This window comes from Capra hircus, chromosome 3, assembly GCF_001704415.2.
Source record: "Capra hircus breed San Clemente chromosome 3, ASM170441v1, whole genome shotgun sequence".
NCBI classification, from domain to species: Eukaryota; Metazoa; Chordata; class Mammalia; order Artiodactyla; family Bovidae; genus Capra; species Capra hircus.
Window position 1 is genome coordinate 3,465,900 of NC_030810.1, and position 26,936 is coordinate 3,492,835.

At 37.5% G+C, this 26,936-nt stretch overlaps 1 protein-coding gene across 1 annotated transcript; it reads right to left on the minus strand.

The window, feature by feature from the left end:
- Window positions 5,013-25,948, minus strand: RBM44 (RNA binding motif protein 44). Its single transcript, XM_018046553.1, has 14 exons — window positions 25,876-25,948; window positions 23,209-24,812; window positions 22,868-22,923; window positions 20,855-21,031; window positions 20,048-20,231; window positions 19,935-19,957; window positions 19,723-19,804; window positions 17,311-17,425; window positions 16,311-16,439; window positions 14,247-14,326; window positions 14,085-14,158; window positions 11,654-11,942; window positions 5,276-5,421; window positions 5,013-5,136 (listed from the first exon to the last, which is right to left on the minus strand). The coding sequence occupies exons 1-14, from the start codon at window positions 25,946-25,948 to the stop codon at window positions 5,013-5,015; spliced, it is 3,156 nt and encodes a 1,051-aa protein (XP_017902042.1).

Genomic DNA, 26,936 nt, shown 5'->3' on the forward strand with positions numbered 1-26,936 from the left:
CTAAACAATATGTTACCTTTAAAAGTAAGCAATTAAAGGAATTTATGTTATCAGATAAAGCCAAAGAATAGGTCTTGAAAAGTGTTCCAATGTACACTCTAACCTAATATAACAGAACTTCTTATAAAATGAACATAATCAATACAGTGACCATTTTACATTTAAGTAAACGGTCTACCAGAGCACAAATGGGTTCACTGTTCCTAGTGAAAACAGGGTACATACATCTAAACCTATTAATGCATCACAACAGTAATTATTTTGGAAACTTAAAAACATACACATTACAAAATGAGTATCTGTAGATCCAGTTTATTTATCTGTTATCCTATGGTCCAATGTAAGAGTCTTAAGATAACTGAAAACTGAAACTAAGAACTTCAGGCAAATTATATTTTTCCCATATAAAATAATACTTTCTATTGGTCAATATTTTAAAAACTGACTTAACATAGATTTTTGAAATTGACACCATTTTTGTCTCTGCTCCAAAACATGCAGCTTCAAGTCTCTAAGTGACAAGTTTGAAATACAAAGTCTATAAACATTAAAAAGTATCTTTTAATTTATAGAGATCTTTATATTGTCGAAACAACAGTTGCTAGATTTTAAGAGACGGCTATATAAAGGAGAATATTATAAACAGATAACCCCATTTATCGAGCCTATTTAATTATATCGTTTTGCTGTTACCACAATTTTTTCCTAAGTGCTGGAGAACATTCTCTGCAGAAAGGAACTCATGCTTTCCAAGGAAATTCTAGAGGTCAAGAAAAGAAGGAAGAAACCAACAATAAAATGTTACACTAAATCCAAAATTCCGTAAAAGTACATAGTTATCAGTACACCCTATTACTAAACCAATCATTGTTAGTTAACTCATTTATCATATCAATTAAAACTATATGTACTTATATGCTTATATATGCTTGCCTGGTGGCTCAGGTGGTAAAGAATCCACTGGCAATGCAGACCTGGGTTCGATCCCTGGGTCAGGAAGATCCCCCAGAGAAGGGAATGGCAACCCACTCCAGTCTTCCTGCCTGGAGAACTCCATGGACAGAGGAGCCTGGTGGGCTACAACAGTCCATGGGGTCACAAAGAGCGGGACACAACTGAGTGACTAACACTTTCACTTTTCATACTTATTTGCCATTAATTTCTACGCCCTACTAGGCATATCACTAAACTCAGTAAATACTGAGACATGGAAATACTGGATCATATAATTCTATTTTAATATTTGGAGGAACAGTCATACCATTTTCCACAATGGCTGCACTATTTTACATTCCTATCAGCAACGCACAAAGTTTCCAATTTCTCCACATCCTCACCAACACTTGTTATCTTCTGGTTTTGGCAGGAGGATAACAGTCATTCTAATGGGTGTGGAACCCTATTGTGGTTTTGGTTGCATTTCCCTAATGATTAGTGATAATGAGCCCATTTTCATACGCTTATTGACTATTTGCATATCTTCTACAGAGAAACGTCTATTCAAATCCTTCGTGCGTTTTTAAACTGGGCTGTTGTTGAGTTGCAGGCGTTCTTTATTATGTTTTGGATGTTAGTCCTTGTCAGAGAAATGATGTACAGACACTCCCTCCTGTTCTGTAGGGTGCCTTTTTACCGCTGATAGTGATGCATGAAAGGTTTAAATTCTGATGCAGGTTATCTATCTTTTCTTGTCTGTGTTTTTGGTGTCATATCCAAGAAATCAATGCCAAATACAACAGTGTGAGGCTTTTCCTCTATCCTTAGATTTTACTTCTAGCTCTCGGGGGTGGTGCTGGGGACCGCCAACACAGTACATTTTACTCTCTTCCCAAGTTACAGTGCTTCGAACAGTTGCAGTACTTAATTCTCTCAACTTACATGCTATTATTGTCATACGTTAATTATATTAGACCCTATAAAATACCATTATTCTTGTTTTATATAGTATACATTTTATTCTTCAATTTGTCTGCATCTCTGACCTTTCATTTGAAATGTTTCCTTCTTTCTAGAAAACACTCTTTAGTATTTTCTTTACTACAATGGGTCTTCTAAGTAACAAATTATCTTAGCTTTTAATTGAGCAAAAATAAATTTATTTCACATTTACTCTTGAAGGCTCTTTTTGTGAGTACAGAATCCTAGGTTGGCAGACTTATTTGACAGCTTCTGTTGAAAATCACATGTCAGTTTAATTGTACTTTTTTTTCTCTAGTTGCTTTATAGCGTTTCTTTTTGTTTTCAGTTTTCCTATGTGTTTATGTCTGGGTGTGCAGGTGTGTACCGCTTTTTAAAATTTCTCTTGCTTATCCCCTTATTCATAAAGCTTTGGGGCTCATTAAATGGTTTCATTGACTTCCAGTAGCTTTGCACAATGGTTACCAGGATCACGTTCAGGCAGTTTTTCTGAGGTCTCTTTATTTTTCCTGCTTGGCATTTGAAAGTTTTACTAAATTTCTGACATGTTTTATCATCAAAAATTTTTTCAAATATTGTGTCTACTCTATTTCCTCCCTTTTTATTTTTTGGTTAAAATTCCAGTTGCACAAATTATTAGAGGTTTTCTTGGTATACCTTTGTTTCTTCTCTTTTGTGTTTTTCACCCCTTTATCTCTGTGCTTCATTCCATAATTTTTCTGACCTTTCCAACTGTCTAATATGCTATAGAACTTATTAATTGAATTATTCATCTAAGTTATTCTGTTTTTCATTAACGGAATTTCCTTTAAAATATTTCCAGTTCTACACTAAAATTTTTAACCCTGTTTTCTATCTCTTTGAACATAATACATCTGAATTAATTAATTTTGCTGTGCAACAAATAACTTTCACAGCTTAGTAGCTTAAAACAGTGAGCATCTGTTTAGCCTCTGATTCTGCACTTAGCAATGGGCTAGACTCCTCTGGGTGATTCAGCTCCCCTTGCTTGGGCTCACTCATGCATCTGTGGATAGCTGCCAGGTTGGTAGGTTATCTGCCGATCTGTGCTAGGTTCTGTCACGTGTTCAAGGGAAGCTGGATGCAGGATGGAATGCCTCGGCTAGCCTCCATGTACAGCTGGCCCTGCATATCTTCAAGTTCTGCACTTGCAGATTCAACCAACAATGGACTGAAAACATTTGAAAAAAATTCAAGGAGGCTCCAAAAAGCAAAACTTGAAATCTACTGTGCTCTGGTAACTATTTATAGCATTTATATTGTATTTACTATTCAGTTATTTACAATTGTATTACATATTAGAAATAATCTAGAGATGATCTAAAGTATACAGGAGGATGTGAGTAGGTTATATGCATGTCCCTTGGAAAGCAACGAGAGCAAACCAGTCAATCCTAAAGGAAACCAACCCTGAATACTCAATGGAAGGACTGATGCTGTAGTTGAAGCTCCAAGACCTTGGCCACTGATGTGAACAGCCGACTCACTGGAAAAGACTGGGATGCTTGGAAAAATTAAAAGCAGAAGAGGGCAATGGGACGAAATGGTTGGATGGTATCACTGATTCAACGGACATAAACTTGGGCAAACTCCGGGAGACGGTGAGGGACCGGGAGGCCTAGCATGCTGCAGTCCATGGGGTCACAAAGAGCTGGATATGACTTGATGACTGAATAATGCTATTTTATACAAGAGGTTTGGGTGACCTCTAATTTTGGTATCTGTGGGGGTTTCTGAAACCAATCTCCCATGGATGCTGAGGGGTGACTAGTCTCTTGTCCTCTAGCAGGCATCCTGGGTATCCCTACGTGGCTGCAGTAAATTTCTGAGAGAGCAGAGTGAGTGATCAAGGTCTCTTGAGGGCTAGGCTTGGAAATGGTACAAGCAACTGAAAAGGTCAGTCTAGATTCAAGCGGTGGGAAAAGAGACACCACTTCTTGATCAGAGGAGCTTCCAAGTCATACTGCAAAGGGGGCATGGTTATGGGGAAGGGAATAATTGTGGCTGTTTTTGCAAACCATCTATCACATGCTGTTAAGGTTCAGTCACTCAGTTGTGTCTGACTCTTTTCAACCCCATGGACTGCAGGATGCCAGGCCTCCTTGTGCATGGGATTTCCCAGGCCAGAATACCAGAGTGGGTTGCCCTTTCTTTCTCTAGGGATCTTCTTGACCCAGGAATCGAACCTATGCCTCCTGCATTGGCAGGCAAATTCTTTACCACTGAACCACCAGGGAAGCCCCAATTTTCTCTTACCCTGGCCCAATAACTCATAGTATCTTGATAGCTCTCTTGTGTCTTCAAGCAGGCACAGTCTTTATGTTTATTCAGCTTTTCTAACTATTTGCTGTGGAATGCTGGCTTTACTCACCCAGACAGCTATAAATAGGAACGAGACCTCATCCATTATTTTATAAACAGGGATTCTATGTTTGTATGTGGTAATTTAAAGTACATACACAAATTCCTTGTAACACCTTTCTTCAAGAGTGTGAATTCACATAGTGACTTGCATCGGACAGAATGTGGTAGAAATGATGGAGTATGACTCCTGAGGGTGGGGTCATAAAAGACACTGCAGCTTCCATCTCGCTCTCTCTCTGATGGCTCTTGCTCTGAAGAGGCCAGACGCCACGCTGCAAAGACACTCAAGCAGCCCTACAGCAAGGCCCATGTGGTGAGAAACAGAGGCCCCTGCCAACAGCCGTGGGAAGGAGCGGTCTCAGGAGCGGTCTCCAGTCTCGATCAAGCCCCCTGATGACCACAGCCCATGCCAGCACCTTGATGCAACATCACGAGAGTCACTAAGCTAAAAACACCCAGCTATGCCATTCCTGAATTCTGACCTGCAAACTAGGTGATGATAAAGGTTGCTTAAGTCAATAAATTTTGGGTTAACTAGTTTTGCATTAACAGTGAACCAAATCACTATGCTTGTTTTAGAGTTTGTAATATTATCTTATTATTTTCAATATAATTTTTATTTGAAAAGGAAATGGAATCCATCGCTTAAAATGTTTACTGTTTAAATATGAAAGATATGACTGACTTACCTTTTATTGCTTCTTTTATTCCTAACTGGAAGCAGAGTTTTCCAAAACAGAGGAAGTCATTTCCACAATAGAATTAATAGATAAGCCATTCAGAAAACCTTTATGATTTACTCTTACTTCCTGAAGAGCATCTATAATGTGATCTCTATGCCAAAGGAAAACATACATGAGCATTTGTCTTTTCCAAAGTAGCACATTCTAAGTATGGCTAAGTTATTTATTGAAAGGAACTCTATTTTTATACAAACTTTTAAAACCAGTTAAAATATAACTGTAGTCATTACCTGCTAACTTCTGGATGTAGTTCAGCCAGTCTCTTTATGATCTTGGTAAAACTACGCAGGTTCAATGTTTTTGGAGGTATGAATTGAATAGGTGTATCAGGTAATAATTTAGTAGACTCAATCTGTTTACAATTCTTCTTTACACCCTAAATAAACATTTTAAAGTTTTATTTAAATCAGTGATGATTACAGATACAATTCAGCCTATTCTAAATTAAAAAGTTACAAATAGTAAAATCAAAATTTCTAAAACATTTACTTCAAGATTATTTTTTTCCTACCAAGTAGACTTACTTGAGATGTATTCAGGGCCACTTATTTTTAAAAATGCCAAACACATGGCAAGTATATGGGCTATGTTGAAATTAGCCTTTCTCAAAAAGGATTACTCATCTGATCCACAGGACTCAGAAAATAATGTTAACTATTTTCTCAATTTTCCCTAAGATAGGACATAACCAGTTCTAGATGCACAGGAGAGAGGTTCATTCATTACATACAATGGATATCTTAGGCTTAGGGCATGAAGGCTTAATTCTTTTAGCCAACCTGATAGAGAAAGGCTAGTCTACATGGTAATTATATATACATATTTATATCTTACAATCTATGTCTTATTTACTAAACATTTAATGAACAACCTATATGCCCAGAACATGCTGGGGAGGGGGGAAACTAGTGCTATAAAATAGAACCATCAGTTATATATCTTATAATCAGACTGAAGAGACAAAATTAAAATGATCAATTAATTACTATTAACCATCCAAAATAATCATTTACTTCTGCTTCACTGACTATGCTAAAGCCTTTGACTGTGTGGATCACAACAAACTGTGTAATATCCTTAAAGAGATGGGAATACCAGACCACCTTACCTGCCTCCTGAGAAACTTGTATGCAGGACAAGAAGCAACAGTGAGAACCAGGCATGGAACAAGATGGGTTCAAACTTGGGAAAGGAGTAGGACAAGGCTGCGTATTGTCACCCTACTTACTTAACTTATATGCAGAGTACATCATGCAAAATGTTGGGCTGGATGAATCCCAAGCTGGAATTAGGATTACACAGAGAAATATCAACAACCTCAGATATGCAGATGACACCACCCTAATGGCAAAAAGTAAAGAGGAACTAAAGAGCTTCTGGATGAGGGTGAAAGAGTGAAAAAGCTGGCTTACAACTCCACATTCAAAAAACTAAGATCATGGCCTCTGGTTCCTATTACATCATGGCAAACAGATGGGGAAAATGTGGAAACAGTGTCAGATTTTATTTTGTTGGGTCCAAAATCAATGTGGATGGTGACTGCAGCCACGAAATGAAAAGACGTTTACTCCTTGGAAGAACAGCTTTGTCAATCCTAGACATTTTGCAGACAAAGGTCCATACAGTCAAGGCTATGTTTTTTCCAGTACTCATGTATGGATGTGAAAGCTGGATCATAAAGAAGGCTGAGCACTGAAGACTTGACGCTTTCAAACTGTGGTGCTAGAAAAGACTCTTGAGAGTCCCTTGGACTGCAAGGAGATCCAACCAGTTCATCGTAAAGGAAATCAACCCTGAATATTCATTGGAAAGACTGATGCTGAAGCTGAAGCTCCAATACTTTGGCCACTTGAGGTGTAGAGCCAATTCACTGGAAAGGACCCTGATGCTGGGAAAAATCGAGAGCATGAAAAGCGGGCAACAGAGGATGAGATGCTTGGATGGCATCACTGACTCAACGGACATGAGTTTGACGAAACTCAGGGAGATACTGAAGGACAGGGAAGCCTGGCATGCTGCAGTTCATGGGTTGCAGAGTCAGACACGCCTTAGTGACTGAACAATAACAACAATGCAAGTAGGCTATAAATTGTATGAAACCACTGTACATCCCATAAAAGTTCAACAAGGAAAGAGCTGGCACTTTCCTACCTAGAAGAAAATTCAAGGTAAGATATATAAAATATGAGATCTCCCAAATCAGAATGTTATATGTTTTAAACATTTGCCTATTTCCTTATCTCCTTCATTAGACTTAAGGTCTTTGAGTGAGTGAAGTTGATCAGTCCTGTCTGACTCTTTGTGACCAGGCTCTTTGTAGTCTACCAGGCTCCTCTGTCCATGGGATTTTCCAGGCAAGAATACTGGAGCGGGTTGCCATTTCCTTCTCCAGGGGATCTTCCTGACCCAGGGATCGAACCTGAGTCTCTAGCATTGCAGGCAGACACTTTACTGCCTGAGGCACCAGGGAATCACCTTAAGCTCTTTAACAGCACAGATTTTTGTCTGTTTTGTTCATTGCTACTTTCCTACTGCCTACAACAGTGTACACAGTTGGTATACTATTTGATAAATAAATAATTCTGATATAATAGTTTAGGTAGCAGTTGAAACCTCAGAGAAAATGGGTTTTCCAAGAAAGCCAAGTTACTCGTAAATAACAGTGTGTGTTGTCGTTGTGTGTTATTCAATATTGTGTCCGACTCTTTGCGAATCCGTGGACTGTAGCCTCTGTCCATGGGATTCTCCAGGCAAGAATACTGGAGTGGGTTGCCATTTCCTTATTCACTGAGTACACACTCCATGACAGGTATTGTTCTGAGGAATTTTCTGTATTAAACTCATTTAATGGCAGAAAGTGAAGAGGAACTAAAAAGCCTCTTGATGAAAGTGAAAGAGGAGAGTGAAAAAGTTGGCTTAAAGCTAAACATTCAGAAAATGAAGATCATGGCATCTGGTTCCATCACTTCATGGGAAATAGATGGGGAAACAGTGGAAACAGTGTCAGACTTTATTTTTTGGGGCTCCAAAATCACTGCAGATGGTGACTGCAGCCATGAAATTAAAAGATGCTTACTCCTTAGAAGGAAAGTTATGACCAATCTAGATAGCTGGAGAAAGCAATGGCACCCCACTCCAGTACTCCTGCCTAGAAAATCCCATGGACGGAGGAGCCTGCTAGACTGCAGTCCATGGGGTCTCTAAGAGTCAGGCATGACTGAGTGACTTCACTTTCACTTTTTACTTTCATGCACTGGAAAAGGAAATGGTAACCCACTCTAGTATTCTTGCCTGGAGAATCCCAGGGACAGAGGAGCCTAGTGGGCTGCCGTCTATGGGGTCGCATAGTCGGACACGACTGAAGTGACTTAGCAGCAGCAGATAGAATATTAAAAAGCAGAGACATTACTTTGCCAACAAAGGTCCGTCTAGTCAAGGCTATGGATTTTCCAGTAGTCATATATGGATGTGAGAGTTGGACTGTGAAGAAAGCTGAGCGCCGAAGAATTGATGCTTCTGAACTGTGGTGCTGGAGAAGACTCTTAAGAGTCCCTTGGACTGCAAGGAGATCCAACCAGTTCATTCTAAAGGAGATCAGCCCTGTGTATTCTTTGAAGGAATGATGCTAAAGCTCAAACTCCAGTAGTTTGGCCACCTCATGCGAAGAGTTGACTCATTGGAAAAGACTCTGATGCTGGGAGGGATTGGGGGCAGGAGGAGGAGGGGACGACAGAGGATGAGATGGCTGGATGGCATCACGGACTCGATGGACGTGAGTTTGAGTGAACTCCGGGAGTTGGTGATGGACAGGGAGGCCTGGCATGCTGCAATTCATGGGGTCGAAAAGAGTTGGACACGACTGAGCAACTGAACTGAACTGAACTGAAAGCTCCCAACATTCATGAGGCAGGAACACTTATCCCCATTTTAAAATAAGGATGCTCAGACACGGAGGGTGGTAACATGCCCAGCCCATGATGAGTAGGTAGCAAAGCTAGGTTATGAATCTGTTCTTCTTAATCATCACTCTCTAACTCTTGTTATAGACAATAAATACTTTATAAATGAATATAATGAAAAAATGTTAAGAATCTGAGAATAAAGGTGACAGGAAGCTGCTAGAAAAGTAAGAGTACAATTTAACGAAGATGCAACAAGAGCTGCCCTGTCCACAGACTACAGGACAGCAGACTCCTGGCCCAGCCCATGGCGCCCTGTTTACAACACATGACCTTCCCTCTACCAGCTCCATAGCCTGCTGCCTCTGCTGACAGGACCAAGAGTGCTGTTATTACCTGAACCCATGAACACCAAAATCAGGCTGGATCAGATTCCCTGTCTAAAGAATGTGGAACTGGAACACAGAGCAATGAGTTAGTCAAATGATGACAGGAGCTTGAACTGAAAAACTCTGTAGAGTCAGAATTAAGCAAAATAAAGCCTCCTGGAGGGTGAGAAGTCATGAGCAGACAGAGAAAGCCAGTGTGCAGAGAGAAGCAAAGGCACTTACAGGGATGTAGAGGCAAGAGACCAGGTGAGGGGCAGGGAGGAGCCAGAGCTCCAAAGCTCCAGGTCAAGTCCCCCTGTAACCCACTGTAGTTTTTGCTTCCTTCCTTCCTATTATGGATTCACGCTACACACCAAAAACCCACCCTAAACACCGAGTGTCACTGAGATGAATGGAAACGAGTTGAAAGAAAGGAATGACCAACATCCAATGGGCTCAATGGTCAAAATGGAGGGCGACAGGGAGAAAGACCAATGACAACGTCACTAGTGACTGCAGGAAGAGCACTGTAAGTAAAATTTTAAGAGACTGAAGTCAGATTATTAGGATGAAGAAAAGGAACAATTAAAGAAACCCAGACATTGGATATAACTACTTGTTTGGGAGGTTTGACAGGAAAAATCACAGAACAAATAAGGATGTTCATGTCAAAATGAAAAGTCAAGTGGAAATGTTGGCAGGATTAGGAAGAGCTGTGCATAACTCTAAGTGGAGAAAGGCCTGTGAGTAGAAACAGAGTCACTAATGGTACAGAAAAACAATGGGATAACTCCAGAATTAGTGGAAAGAATGGGATATGGACACAGGGAGAAGAGATCCCTTTATCTTACTTTCAAGGGAAAAAACCTCAATTCATTTATTCAACAAATATGTTTTCCTTTCATCCATTTATTACAAAGGGATTTTCTCTGATCTGTAGAATCCAACTAACTCCAGTAAAAATCCAAGTAGGATTTTTTAATAGACAGTGACAAGCAGAATTATGAGATTTATGGGCAAAGACAGTGGAATAGCCCAAACAATTCTGGAAAAGAATAAAGTTGGAGGACTAATTCTACTTGATTTCAAGGCTCACTGAAAGCTATAATAATCAAGATATGTAGTACTGGTGGAAAATCTGAGAGAGATAGAAGAGGACACTCTAGAAATAGATCCACACAAATATGGTCAATTGATTTTGGATGAAGGCACAAAGACAATTCAGTGGAGATTGGCTAGTCTTTTCAACAATGATGCTAGAACAATTCCACACACAAAACAAAAACACAAACCAAAAGCGTCCTCAATTTATATCTCACATATCATATAAAAATGAACTCAAAATCTTTGTGACCATGGGTTATGCAGAGGTTTATGTGTAGAAATGCAGAAACAACACTAAAAACACTCTTTAAAAAAATTGATAATTGCAATCTGTCAACATTTAAAACTTCTTCTCTGAGAATACACTATTAAAAGAATGCAAACTATAGGCTGGGAAAAGTATTTGAGAATTTCATATCTATCTGATAGATGATTTATCTTCAGAATATGAAAACCTCTTAGAACTCAGTAATAAAATGCATTAAGCTAAGTGAAAGAAGCCAGACTAATAAGGCTATATAATATTCTATTCATAGGACATTCTATAAAAGGTAAAATTAGATTAAAAGAAACAGGAAACAGAGCAGAGCACAAGAGAATGTTTTGAAATGATAGAACAGATCTATACCTTGATTGTGGTGGTGGTTACATGCCTATGTACATATGTCTAAACTCAAGACAGCAAAAAGAGCGAATTTTACTGCAGGTAACTTGAAAAAAAAAAACCTATGGCATGCCTATAGGATGCCAGCTATTTTGTTGAGCAGTACAGAGATAAGAATGAGTAAGTCAATTTTATCACCTTCCATGTGCCATTTAAAACCTCAATGAGGTAAAGAGGAGAGCATACAAAATAAAAATGACTATATTTTATGGTTTTAATAATTATGAGATAAGGTTAGCTGTGAAAAAAAGAGAATGATGAAAGTGTAAGTAGACACTTGCAGAGTAATACTGTCCAAGATAAAGAGATAAAAAGACTGCACAGAACTGGCCAAGAGCCTAGGTAAGGAGAAATGAATTTCTCTGCAGCAAGGTTTGCAAAGATCTGTTTCCTCCAGGAGCAACTGGAGTTGTACAGAAGTGGCCTAGTTTGGAGTCAATATTAGAAACTATTCAGGTTAATGTCCTTATTCCCATTTCATGATGCTATCCTAGAGTTATTTGTCCTACAGAGATACTTATTGAAATATAGCATATGAGAAGACCATTTAAGGGCTTGATCAAGAAAACTAACCTTTTGGTCAAAAGGGAAGAACTCACTGTCTTGCTCAGATCCCAGCTGTCTCGGCCGAGTTCTGGGCAGTCTAGAAATAGAGGAGGGTGGGCTGATTTCTTTGCTGGTACTTTTTTCCAAATTACTGAAACTAACTTTATTTCCATTTTTGGAGGAAAGTGGTGATGTATATTCTCCAGGAGTTTTGACAAGTCGCACATTTACTGATTTCCCTTTTATTTCTATACCATTCATTTCTTTCACAGCCATCTTTGCATCACTGTTTTTTTTAAAAGCAAGAGATGCATATCTAAAACATAAAAGCAGAAAACCAAAAGGTTCTTGTTAATGACTTTAAATGGCCTTAAACATCATTGTGTAACTATTGGCTAGCAGGTATCTTTCAGAAGAATAACTGCTCTTAAAAACAAAAGTCACTACACTTACCTTGGGATCAGGAAGAATACTTAAGACAACTAAAAAAACAACAACTCAAAGATGGGAAATAAAAGACAGCATTTCTCCTGAATTATCTATTAATTTTATATAAAAATTTAATGTAAAACATTTGCAAAGCTAATATTTGACAGTTATTACACAGATTAGTGTTCTCAGGACAATTAGCTATCCACATTAAAAAATTAAAATTAATCCCTATATACATAAATGTATCTGAAAGATACATTGAATACATTGAAGGCTTAAATGTGAAAGGAAAAATTCCAAAACATTTAGCAGAAAATAGAAGAGAAGGCAATGGCACCCCACTCCAGCGCTCTTTGCCTGGAAAATCCCATGGACGGAGGAGCCTGGTGGGCTGCAGTCCATGGGGTCTTGAAGAGTCGGACACGACTGAGTGACTTCACTTTCACTTTTCACTTTCATGCACTGGAGAAGGAAATGTCAACCCCCTCCAGTGTTCTTGCCTGGAGAATCCCAGGGACGGGGGAGCCGGGTGGGCTGCCGTCTATGGGGCCGCACAGAGTCAGACACGACTGAAGCGACTTAGCAGCAGCAGCAGTAGCAGCAGAAGAGAATGTCCTATGGTCTTGTACTGAAAAAATATGTAGTCCAAAAAGAGTTGGAAAATCTAACCAGAATTTTAACTTTTTAAGTGAGAAGGCTGGGCAAGAGCCCTCCTTGAAAGAGCCAGCTCTAGACAGTGTAAATAGACAGTGTAAATGGAAGAACATATCAACTCTGAAGGGCAGATGTCTTCAAAAGATGGGACCATGATAAATCTTTGTAACCTCCTTATATTTTTGTATTTAATTATATTTCCTAAATTTTCACATAGAATGTATAATACTTCAAGGAATAAAAATACATAGTTTCTCTTTTTCAAAGGATTCAATAAGACACTGAAAGAATCTTTCACATCAAGTATAACGGTAATAATACTCCTAGGAACACAACACCACTTTTAATATACTGAAATATATTAATGTATTAATGGGTCAAAAAAAGCATATGCTCTTTAAGTCTATATATTTAAGACAAAATGAAACACTTTCAATAAATTTCAACCCAACTACAAAAGGGATCCTTTTAAAATGTATTTTAATTTTTATATCTGAAATAAAAAGCTATACTTTTTTGTGATAAAACAGTAAAGGCATTTCTATTAAGCTATCACCATTCTTATTTGATACTTTTGAATGCTCTGATGATACCACAAAAAAGGACGTAGCAACATATGTATTAGAAATGACTGTCTGTAGATAATATAGCCATATACCTAAAAAATAAAGTATCAACTGAAAAGTAATTAAAATAAAAAATAATAAAACTGAATATAATTTCTGAGTGCCCATTACATGCCAGGCTTTATTTCTAAAGGCTTACTTATTTACCTCATAACAGTTTCACAGCAATGCTATGTAGGTATCATCATTATCCTCACTTAATCAATGAAGAGTCTGAGATACAGAAAGGTTAAGTAACTTGACCAAACTTATTCATCAAGTTGCTAATGGAGCTGGGAAGTGAGTCCAAGCCATCTAACTGAGGAGCTTGTTCTGTTAACTAATGTACTCTACTGCCCCCATGAAATGGTATGGAACAAGGTAACTGCAGAAAACTCAGAAATTCTCCTGTATCTCCTTAGTAACATGTTAAAAAGTATAATGAAAGAAAGACTTGATTAAGAACAGCACCAACTAATGACTGCAGCTATGTGTATTCCTCTTCTGGGCTAAGAAAGTGTTAGCAGTAATCGCTTGGTTGTGTCCAACTCTTTGTGACCCCATGGACTGTAGCCCACCAGGCTCCTCTGTCCATGGAATTCTCCAGGCAAGAATACCAGAGTGGGTTGACATTTCCTATTCTGGGCTGAAAAACTCCTGGCTTAATCACCAAAGTGGTTGACATTTAGTACAGAGCAGACCGCCAATTAGACCTACACACAGCAGATACCCAGCAAAGGTACATTTGTTGAATTTGGGAAACATACCTGTAATTAGGAGAAGAATCATAAATTGAAATGTCAGAAATTTCATATTTTTGGAAATAAGACCTTAAATCAGCCTAAAAGAAGATAAAGAAAGGCAGAACAATCAAAATATGAACATTGATAGATCTGAAAGTGAAGCTCAAAAAATAGACCCTGGCATACCTCAGACACTGAAGGGCAGAGGCCACCAACGTGCATCAAGTAACCTTTATCTCTTCGTAAGGGCTCCACATTCTTTATTTCTGCTTGTAGATAAACATGATATACAGCAGAACATAATCATTATTGTATCAATATTTTAAAGAGAGAATGTAAAAATTGTTAAAGATTTCATTTTTTATTACCATAAAGATGATTATAAAGCTATTAGCAAGTATCAGTACTAGGCTAAAGAGTAACAGCCTGAAGCACAGTTTCAAAATTTCTGGGATTTAATCATACCATGTTAAAAATAAAGAGGTTGGATTGGTTGATATTTAGTCCCTTATGGCTCAAAAATGGATCAATAACACCTAATTAATTACATCAACCACTAAAGAAAGTATCTCCATTTATCTCTGGTTCAGAGAGTGCTATCTAGGATGCTGGATGCACCCAGGATGCTGTCTGCATGCTGGTGAGGGCTCTCTTTACATACACTCCTTGCTAGGACAACATACCAAGGAAACCTTTAAATCAGGCAAAAATATCAACAGCAGGCATACTGCTTGTGGTAATGGTAACTGCATATAAGAAAAAAAGGGTGGACACATGACTCAGTATTATTTAAAAACCAAAATATCAGAATTATAGTTTTCTCATTTGATGAAAAAATTCAAAGTTATTAAGACGACATTTTCATGATCTCTGTTTTGAAGCAAACCTGGTCTGAAATCAAAAAGAATTTAGTGAACTGAGATTCTTTCAAGTTATCACCAAAATCTAAACCTGGCACATAGAGGGCGAACAATAAATATCTGAGGAATAAATCCTTAGAGTGGTTCTATTTACGTTTTATTATGAAATAGGGTATTTTTAAGTTTTATTTTTTTCATTAAGTATTACGAGTAGCATAACGCTTCTTGAGTGCTCTCCATGTTTGTGCAATGTGCTAACACTGGGTGTCTGTCATCTCTTGCAATGCGCACAGCCACCCTGTTAAGCTGCAACCATTGCCGTGTCCACTTCCCAGGTAAGGACACTGAGGTCTGGAGTTTACGCCACCAATCTAATAAGCCATGGTGCTGAAATTTAGGCAGAGTCCTTCATCTCTAGGCAATTAATACCTAACCTTCTTCATTAAGTTACTTTATTTAACTTGTTATAATCTCTTTGGTTTATAATGTACAGAGAGAAAATGTATAATGTATAATGTTTATAATGTATAGAGAGAATGAATTACTTATCTTTATAATTTTACATTGGGGTGTGGAGGGAGCAAGGAGCTACAATATTAGTAGAAAAGGCAATAAATAAGAATCAGGAGATATACATTGTACCCATCACCTCACCTTCATAAGTTTAGCATATCTACTAAATACCCCACGGGTAGAATGCTGTACCTGGCACTGGGTGTAGGCAGTGAACAAAACCTCACTGAGTTGATATTTTGAGTGTGGGAAGGCAGTTAAAATATCGAGTAAGCAAACTACACAGCATTTGATAAGTGATACAGAGAAAAATAATGCAAAGAAAGAAAAAAGCAGTTACAATAAAACTAGACAATATGATGCCATTTATTTTAAACTATATATGTATATTAAATATAAGTATAAAGAAACACATTGAAGAATGGTAATGAATATTAGTAGTTATTGCAGGTTAGAGACACTTCAGATAATTTTAACTTTTATATTTTGCTTAAAAATCTTAAACATTATATATCAAGCAGGGAAAAAATAAAAGTATCCTATTATGTTGAATAAAACAAAAATCCATAGAAATATATAAAATAAATAGGAGAAAACAGCATATCATTAGAAATGACAGAGGGGCAGTAATCTCAGATACTAGAGGAAATTCCAACCTTCATAAGCAATTAAATGCCATCTAAAGATGAAAACATTCTTGAAGCAGACTAAGTTATTAACATGTGGGAAAGCAAATAGGAATAAAATGTTACAACAGTACAGCACCTGCCCGCCGCCCCCCCCGCCCCACCGCCCACCCAAATACTACAGAAGAAGGTAAGCACTATTTTATGAATGAGCTAGGTTAGGGTTTCTTAGTAAACTTTTAAGAACCAACCGAGGGTAAACTTCGGGTCCCCTTTGTCTTGTTCTATCTGATTTTCTTGTATTCCTGAGAAGTCTGCTCCAGTCAGGTTCTCTTTAGCATCAAACCAGTCTTCACTTACTTCTCGGTAATTTTTGCAGTCTGAGAAATTGAAGAGAATTAGCAATGAGTTATGTACAGCGTTTAACATTGAGATGGTAGCTGTGTGATCTGCCTCCGTTTTAATTAACACAGATTCCTAGCTTATTAAGTCTTATTTCCTGATAAAAAAATCATTCATTTATGTTTGGCTGTACTGGGCCCCTGTTGCTGCATGCGGGCTTTTCCAGCTGCAGTGGGCAGGGCTCCTCTTCGCTGCGGTGAGTGAGCTGCTCATTGTGGTGGCTTCTCCTGCCGTGGTGCACGGGCTCTAGAGCTTGGGTCTCGGTGGCTGAGGCACACAGGTTCAGCTGCTCTGCAGCATGTGGGATCCTCCCAGACCAGGGAGCAAACCTCTGTCCCCTGCAGTGGCAGGCAGATTGTTAACCACCGGACAACCAGAAAATTTCCGTATTTTTCTGAATTATCCTTTACTGAAGAAGAAACATTATAGATAGAATAATAGTAAACATCTGTAAAAAGGGGTTAAGCAGTGCTACAGGTCTTTATTTCATTAAAAATTGAATTAATGATCTTCCTGGAATGATCATAATCTTTTCATAGAGAAAACTAAAGAAAAAAAAGAAAAACCACACAGTTTACAGAGATATAAACTGGACAGAAAAAAGAATTTTTTGAATTGGAAAACATGAACCAGAAGAAAAAATGTGTATTATTATTTGGCATTATCAGATATATTAAGTAACCTTAAAGGTATCAAGTAGATGTAACAAGAACATACCTAACACTCATAATCAGAATTGTGTCATTCAGTTAATTAAAAAGTTTAACTTAATAGATGGGCAGAAGGGATATTTTAAATTTTGTCATTTACTTTCTGGCAATAACACAAGACAAATATTTTTATACTAACCTTTATCATCAAGTTTTAGTTGACTCAAGTCTACATCTATATCATCATTTTGTAAACCACCCTCTCTGGGTGATTTATCTTGTTTAGGATGACCATTGTCAAGTAACAGAGATGTCTAAGGATTAATAACAAGAACAAAAATAATAAATAAGGACTAATAGTTATTATGCGCTCTTACTATGTGGCAGGTACGCTTTACTGGCATTATTTATCCTTCACAATAGCAAAGGCTATGAGACAAAATCATTACCAACCCAGTTTACAGACGAGCAAACTGAACCTAAGTAATCTGTTTATTCAGTGTCATGTCTGTCACACATGAGAATTATGATTTGAAACTAGCTATACAGTGACTGTATGTGAGGTGGTAGTGGTTTAGTCACTATGTTGTGCTCGACTCTTGCGATCCCATGAACTACAGCCTGCCAGACTCGTCTGTCCATGGGATTTTCCAGGCAAGAATACTGGAATGAGTTGCCATTTCCTTCTCCGGGGGATCTTCCTGACCCAGGGATGGAACCCAGGCCGCCTGCTCTGCGGGTGGTCTCTTGCACTGCAGGCGGATCCTTTACTGCCTGGGCCACCAGGGAAGCCCCTGTATGTGAACACCATCACTATTTAGCAAAGTGTGACAGCCACACACCAGAAGTACCTGAGAAGATTTCTGGAGGTATACATGTAAGTATTTTTCACATTAACATTTAAGTTATATGTTTAATGTATGCTTATTTATACCTTTTATTTATGGGGAGTCTAATATTTCTTTCCCACACATGTTACTCTTCACATATACTTTTTTTTAAAAAAGGAGAATCATTTAAAAAAATACAAAGCAAACAACATTATAGGTAGTACAAGACTAAGAAAAATTATAAAGAGGTACATAAGTAGCTGAAATACTTTCATGTGTAACTTAGTGAGACAGGTATTAAAAAGTAATCCTAACTTAAAGAAGATACTGTTTCAGAATCAAAATTAAGGTTATAAATATGTTATATCTGCATCTTGTACTTTTAAAGATTGTTCTGCCCAAATAAGCAGGTTACACCATTGCTACCTTTATAATGATGAAAAACAAAATCCCTCCAGAACATCACATATCATTAAATGGACAAGTTGTTCAAGCAAACTATGTAAGTTATAAAAATCTGATTTTAGACCTGTTAATTCTTTGTGGATAATTGAGACTTTCTCTTTTTAAAGAACAGAATGATGGAATAACTAATTTGCTAATTTATTTTTCATCATTTGTCTTAAGAGAAAGGAATATAAACCAATCAAGTATTTATTTCACTTCTGGCTTTGGGATGCATCTTACCGTTTATAACTACCCAAATAATAATATAACCACAGGGTTAAGACCAAAGTCGGAAAGCAGAAACAAACTTCAGTTTTCTAACTCTGTTGATAGTGAATATAACTCATGTTTCTCTATCACTTCAGTTTTCAAAGTACTCTTACACAGATTGTCATCTGACAAACATCAATTAAGAAAACCTATGAAAGGCATTTAAAAACTATCTTCATCATTTTAGCAAGGAAGCAATGAAACTTTGCTCCATCTAAAATGAACTAGATATTATACTACCTCATGAGATAAAGGCATAGCACATTAGTTTTCACTACACTGGATTAACATGATGGGGACCATAAACTATGATCTGCCAGAGACAGTCAAGTTTTATATTAATTGTCATGGTGAATTATTAAATCACTACCTTTCATCCTCATGGAGAAGGAAATGGCAACCCACTCCAGTGTTCTTGCCTGGAGAATCTCATGGATGGGGGAGCCTGGTAGGCTACAGTCCAAGGGGTTGCAAAGAGTTGGACACGACTGAGCGACTTCACTTTCATCCTCAAAGTCTCCTGATTTGATGACAATCTGTGTGGTCATCTTACTCAACATATGCTGTTGCTGCTGCTGCTAAGTCGCTTCAGTTGTGTCCGACTCTGTGCAACCCCATAGACGGCAGCCCACCAGGCTCCACCACCCCTGGGATTCTCCAGGCAAGAATACTAGAGTGGCTTGCCATTTCCTTCTCCAATGCATGAAAGTAAAGAGTGAAAGTGAAGTCACTCAGTCATGCCCGACTCTTAGCGACCCCATGGACTGCAGCCTACCAGGCTCCTCCTCCATGGGATTTTCCAGGCAGGAGTACTGGAGTGGGGTGTCATTGCCTTCTCTGCAACATACGCTACTGACATCCATTTGGTCAGGACACTATGTTCCTTCTAATCAGCCACAGTCCTCAAATGGTAGTATGATTCTTTACTATCTGAGCCAGCAGGGAAGCCCCAAAGCAAGCCAGCTGAATGAAAAGAAGGATGTGAGAGCTCCTAAAAATGAGTCTGTGCAAGCCATAAAATTAAAGACTTATACTTGATGAACGGCTTAAAAAAAAAATCTCACTTGAGAGAGTGTCTTCTTTAGGCTGGAAGAACCATCATCATGTGTACTTTGATGATCTAGTTCAGAATCTGCTCCTGAAAAGCTAAACAGATTAACATTTCATTAAAGCATTTATCAATATTCTGAATACAGAATAAAACAAAACAAAGTTAACTGAATTAACCAATTTTTAAAATTCAATAAATTTCAAACTAGATGAATACATAACTTACATATGTGACTCTTCTTTCATTAGCTGCAAAGAGAAAGAAGGGAAGAAAAAGCTTTTAAAGTGTTTCCTGTCCAAACGAAGTAAAAATTTCATTTGTAAAACATAAATACATACCCTGAAAGCAAAAGTAGAGAAGGCAGATAATAATCTTGATTCTATTGACAAGGGAGGCAGTTCTTCTAGTGGTATACCCTTGTTTATCTTTTCTTTCAAATTCATGTATCTAACTTTTAAGTCTCCTAAAACCGACAGTAGTGCTGATCCTAAATCCTTCTTAGTAGAATTACTTGATAAATTCCTGTTCAAAAGTTAAGTTCACAAAAACTAAATTATTTAGGCCCAAGCCACCCATTTAAAACTAATATCAAATTACACATCTATATACATTTACTTCTAATAGATCTCTAAAAAATTTTTTTAATGTTTAATAACAGAAAATGAATCACAGAAGATATGCTTTTCTTGGGGCAGTAAAAGCAAACCTCAGTATACAAATAAGCCAGAAAGAATGTGGTAGAATGTCATAAAAAACACTCCAACTGACTTTATCCATATTTGGACTTTATAAACACTGAATCTGTCTTTTTACTGGATCCATTATCCCAACATGCACTGTTGCCTGTCCATGAAATTAAAATATACTACATTCTAATTACCCTTAGGCTAGTTAAAAACCCAGTTACAATCTACCCTCTTTTTGCCCTTCAAAAATGAAAACTAAAGAAATTTTCTAGAGTAAATTTATAATGATAGGTTTCTAGGAAGATACAGATTTAAAATTAACAATCACCTATAACTATAAATGAAGTATAATCTTTAAAAACTGTGAATCACTATGATATATCCCTGAAACATATATTATAAATCAACTATACTTCAATTTAAAGAACAGGTAATAAACAAAAAAGCCTTAACAGTCACCTATTTAGTCCTTCTCTGTCTTCCATCACAAGTCTGTAAATGTCACTGCAATGGCGACGGCACAACTGATAGTGAACGTTTAAGAGATGCGACTCGGCTTGGATGGCTCTCTGCATTATCTGCTGACAGCACTTCGATGGCAAATTCTTCTCTACCTCTTTAGGAAGCTGAGATTCCCTTTGAAATAAAAAATCGGATTAGGTAAGATTCCAAATATTTTTCTGTGTTAATGACAAAGAAAGCCTCCAGAAACAGGTTTTAAATTTCTAACATTTCTCTGTTAAGTTTAAATCAATTTCCACTAAACAAATTGATTTAAAACAAGGATGTCAAGAGTCAAAGCTACATATATTCTTTTTCAAAGTTAAGAGAGTAAATAATTCTCAAATTCATACTTCTTTTTTTAACCAAGAAAAAAATTCTAAAATAAAGTACTAACATATATCCAGAATCAACAGATTTTCAACTTAAATCAAACACTGGTTTTTAAAAGTTATAAATATTCTGGAGGAAATGATTTTTACATATTACCATTTAAACAGAAAATATAATTTATACTTCAAAAATAATAATGCTTATGTTATTATAAGTAAATATTTTGCTGTTATCATATCAAAAAGCTAAAAAATCACTACTTCTTTTGAATGTTAATAGCTCTTCCCTTCCTACTAGCTGCCACTTCTAACTGTTCCCAAATACTTCTGTCTCTTGAAACCAACTATTTAATTGTATAGGACTGGACACCAGATTAAACTCATTAGGAGAATAAGGATAAATGAAGGAAAAAGTAAATGGCCTCAGAACATGAAAACTATTTGACTTCTGAGACCTCCCATTTTCTCTCCTCTTCCCCACCATCTAGTTCTCCATGATTGCAAAGTAAATTATACACTGAATTAAAATCAAGACTAAAATACTCCAGTATAAGTATTTATTTATCCAATATATGATTTTTTATCCAAATGTGCTATCTTGTTTTGGTCTACAGGGGATCCAATGAAAGAAAACAAAGTAATTAAATTAGTGTGAGTCTGGGTTGGATAAACAAAGATGACATTAGCTTTCTGAAGGAATTAGTCAGACTTAAATTTCAATAAGCGAAAAGCTTTAATGTTCTGTATTATTCTAATATTTATGTGTTTCAAGAAAAATGGCTGAAGTGGATGATCTCTTCGAATCCTTCTCAGCTATCATTCTATATGGTTAAGTACCCTTCGGGCTTTCCAGGTGGCACAGTGGTAAAGAATTTGCCTGCCAATGAAAGAGTCACAGGTTTAATCCTTGGGTTGGGAAGATCCCCTAGAGTAGGAAATGGCAACCTGCTCCAGTATTCTTGCCTGGAAAATTCCATGGACAGAGGATTTTGGTAGGCTACAGTCCATGGGGTCACAGAGTCAAATACAACTGAGTGACTGAGCATGAAAGTACCCTACACAAAAAGCAAATTACTACTTTATTTCCTCCTGTGTTTCTTGGGCCACCTGATGTGAAGAACTGACTCAATGGAAAAGACCCTGATGCTGGGAAAGATTGAAGGCAGGAGAAGGGGACGACAGAGGATGAGATGGTTGGATGGCATCACCAACTTGATGGATATGAGTCTGAACAAGCTCCAGGAGTTGGTGATGGACAGGGAAGCCTGGCATGCTGCAGTTCATGGGGTTGCAAAGAATTGGATACGACTGAGTGGATGACCTAAACTGATGTATCTGCAAGCATTTATCCATTGGAAGGACTGACCCTGAAGCTCCAATACTTTGGCCACCTGACACAAAGAGGTGACTCATTGGAAAAGACCCTGATGCCGACAAAGAATGAGGGTAAGAGAAGGGGGTGACAGAGGATGAGATGGTTGGATGGCATCACCAACACAATGGGCATGAGTTTGAGCAAACTCTGGGAGATAAGTGAAGGAAGAAAGCCTGGCATGCTGTAGTTCATGGGGTTGCAAAGAGTCAGACACAATTCAGTGACTGAACAACGACAATCTGGAAGTATATACATCTGACTTACCTTTCAGAATGTTTCTTTAAGTCTGTGAACTCAAATGTTTTTAACTCCAGGGAATCCTGAAAACATTATTTAAAATAAAATTAGACATATATGACAAACAATACATGTTGTATCTGTTAAGATGCAAAATCCAAACTCTAACTGATTTTGTGGTAATAACTGCCCCCAGAGAAGAACACAGTTGGTAACAATCTAGTCACCTTTTCCCTTCATCCAGCATTTTCTCACCAAAGCCTCAGAAATCCCTGATACAAATCAATAAACCAAAACGTTTACTTTAGCAAACAGTACCTTTATAAAGTCTATATATACATTTTTATTATTAATCATATTGGTTTTACCTTATTTAGGACATTTCCATTAGATTTTAAATTGTCAACAGAGAGAGATTTCCCTGCGGGCCCTTTTGTCATAGCCATCTGCGGATCTTCAGTATCTTGAATATATGACCAATCTGTGTTACAAGCCACACTTCTTTGTTTCTCACTTTGCCATTCACTAGGCCGTTTTTTATTCATCATTGTTATCTCTGTGTTGCTTGATGTGGATACTACAGAGGATCTTGCACTTGTTGCCTTGCTTGCTGTGAAACAAGCCCTAAAATCAGTGCTAACATCCACCATCTGATCAATTGTGACTGTACAACTTGCTGCATCTGTCACTGATTTGGGACACGGTCGTTCCATATTGTGAAAGTGTGCTTTACTGATGGTATTGCCATTAGCAACTTTTAGGGAGCCACTTTCTTCTACTGCCCGATTATCTCTGATTGCAGACCGTGGTAGAGTAATAGAAACATCCAAGGCTGGGTTAGGGGTGCTTTGTAGGCTTTCATAATGTGAATACCCACAGGCAGAAATTACTGAATCATCAAAAACAGAGGAAGTCTGACAATCTTTACAAGACTGGAGTAATGTCTCTAAATCTTTGTCCTGAGGCAATGTGCCTGGATTGTCAAGGTGCTGCAACATTTTGTCCTCAACAATTACATTTCCAATAGAATCTTTACTTTCAGTTAATTGAGGGTTCATTTTGCGAGTATAAATTTTAGTTTTTAATGCTTTTTGAGGGTTTAGGAAACCCTTAGATTGAGATTCCTTGTGTTCAAGATGACTACTCCTGAGTACAACTTCATCCAATACTGTGTGAAGCATTACACTAGTCTCTTGCTCCTTACGCTTTCCATATTTAGGTTCATGAAATGCTCTTAACATAACAGAATTCTGAAATGTGGAGACATGAGGTGAATCTTCTCGTCCATAAACATCAACTGAATCTAAAGAGATGCTGGAATTACTTTCCAGTTTAACATGACTGTCTTCTAGATTGCTAGCACATTTAACTTCACAGCCTGAATTTCTTAATCGCAAAACTTCCAGATTAGGTATGTCTAATGTTTTTGCCTGGTCAAATGATAAATGGTTATTTATACACTCTTGTTCTTCTGCACTGTGATATTCCTGCTGTGAGTCTTCATCTATATCAGGCTTTTGCACATCTTCAGCAGCTTTTTTATAATCATCATATGAAATCTTGTAGATTCTTTCCAAGTCAGTAGTCTTATTACCTTCATGTTCCAAAATATCAAAAAACACCTCTTCTCTTTTCTGCATTTCAGAATCTAACTCTGAATTTAAATGAATAAGACTTTCACTCTTTAGTTTTGACTCTGAATAATGTATAGTGTAGGTTTCATTCAGGAAAGCATAGTCAATACTATCTTCAAATTCACTTGACTGAGAGTGAGCACTCTCTATGTTAGTGTCTGAACTCATAGTAAAAGATGGCTCCAATAAATCTATTTTATCAATACTGCTGATTTCTTTATCATTAGCTCTTCTTTTGAATGCCAAGGAATCATAGTAATCATTAGGAAAAGTCAATTTGGCTTCTTTACAACCATTAGGAGATAACAAATTTTCTTTCTTATGTTGAGAAGGCTCATCTGATTAAAAAAAATGATAAAATGTTAGCAACATCACAGAATTTAAACATAAGACCTTAGATATAGTCTGGCCCAAGCTCTTCCCAATGGAGGAATACTTTTTATATTATTCATGACAAATATCCCTAAGTAATTGCTACTATGGACTGAATTATGTTTCCCTCAATTTCATATGTGTTCAAGCCCTAACTTCCTATGTAGAGATGGGACACTGGGAGGTAACTAGGCTAGATGAGGTCATGACCCTCAAAATAGGATAAGTGCACATAAGAGAGAAGAGACAGCAGACAGCTGCTTTCTTTTTCTCTCCACCATGTGAGGACATTGCAAGAAGGTGGTCGTCCACTGATACAAGGCTGGAGAGAGCCCTTATCAGATCTGACCATGCTGACACTCTGATTTGGACTTCCAGCTTCCAGAAGTGTGAAAAAATAAGTACCTGTTGTTAAAGGCACTTCAATGGTATTGTGCTATATGAGCCCCAGCTGACTAAGCAGAATGACTAAGGTTACTATTTGCTGAAAAATCCACTATTTCCCTTCTGACTTGAAAAAGAATTTTTATCATAAAGTCCTCTTAACTACATGTATTCATAAACACTTAAAGCTTAATCATCTTGCTTTTTATGCCCTTGTTATTTTCTCTTCTACCTTATGACAGAAAGAGAAATTTTAGATCAATATAAAGAAAAAATCTTTCCTTGGGTAGCTGAGGTCAACCTGCCCACTTTCCACTTATTACCCTGAAGGCAACTGTACCTGTCAGTAGTTCCTGAAAGCCTGGCTGGACATAAATCCTCTCTTCTAGCTCACTTCTATTTCTTAAATTTTCCATCTACCTGAGAGATCCTGTTTAGGCTGCTCACATTTGCCAGAAATCACCTGAGTGATCTGTCAAGTTAAAAACATGCTGCATCTCACCTTACTGGTAGGAAGGCTTAACATATAGCAACACTGAGGAGGGAACTATTAATATTAAGTCTGCTGCTGCTGCTAAGTCACTTTATACATTTAATTACTTCTGTCCATCCAGAATAAAGCCAACCAAAGGTAAGGCCTCTTACCTTTCTGAATGTTTCTTCCATTATTGTTGTAGCCTTTATCAGAAGCTGTTTCAACCACTGCAGTGGCTTGCATCACTCAAGGATGTATATCCTAGAAGAGGTATAAATATTGAACTATGATAATCAGCATATATTTTAAAAACTATTAGAAAAACAAGAATTTGACAGAGTAGTAATCATAGTCAAGGATTCTAATATCAGAGGGCTAATAAAACAGCAAGACATTTGAATAATTTTTTAAGATATGAACAGAGAGCTACAATAAAAGATTATATCATTTAAATATCGTGCATGCACGCGTGATCAGTCGCTCAGTCGTTTCTGACTCTGTGACCCCCATGGACTGTAGCCCGCCAGGCTCCTCTGTCCATTGGATTTCCCAAGCAAGAATACTGGAGTGGGTTGCCATTTCCTCCCCTAGGAGATCTTCCCGACCCAGGGATCAAATGCATGTCTCCTGCAGCTCCTGCATTGGCAGGTTGATTCTCTACCACTAAGCCAACTTGGAAGCCCATTATTTAAACAGATAAGACATATTCTTTCAGGATTTCCAAGGAACATTTGGAAAATGTATTAGGCTACCAAAAAAGAAATGTATTAGGCTACCAAAAGCAGAAAAGTTCTAGGTCAAGTGAACAAAACTCTAACCTGAATCATACAAATAAGAGTCATGGCTCCTCAATCAATTCCCAGACTTGTGTCAGAGTAGAGACCTAGAACTCCTTAAATGAAGGGGAGGCTGGGTCTTCTTAAGAACCCCAAATATGCTACTAAAAATACTCTTCCCTAAATGGTCTCTATAGCTTCTTCTAGGGTAACAGTACACTGAGGAAACGGTTGTTAAACTTTGGGGTTATAGACTTTCTGCAGATTTGATAAATTTTGAGAAAATGCACATACATACACAACACATATAATTAAAGGATTTATGGACGTCTATATTACATTTAAAAGCAGAAAGTTTATAATTCCTGGCTTAAGGGATTTTAATTAAGTCAGTAAAGACTCTACTCTAAGAATGCCAGGTAAATATTTAAAATAAAGAGTAGATGTAAAGAAAG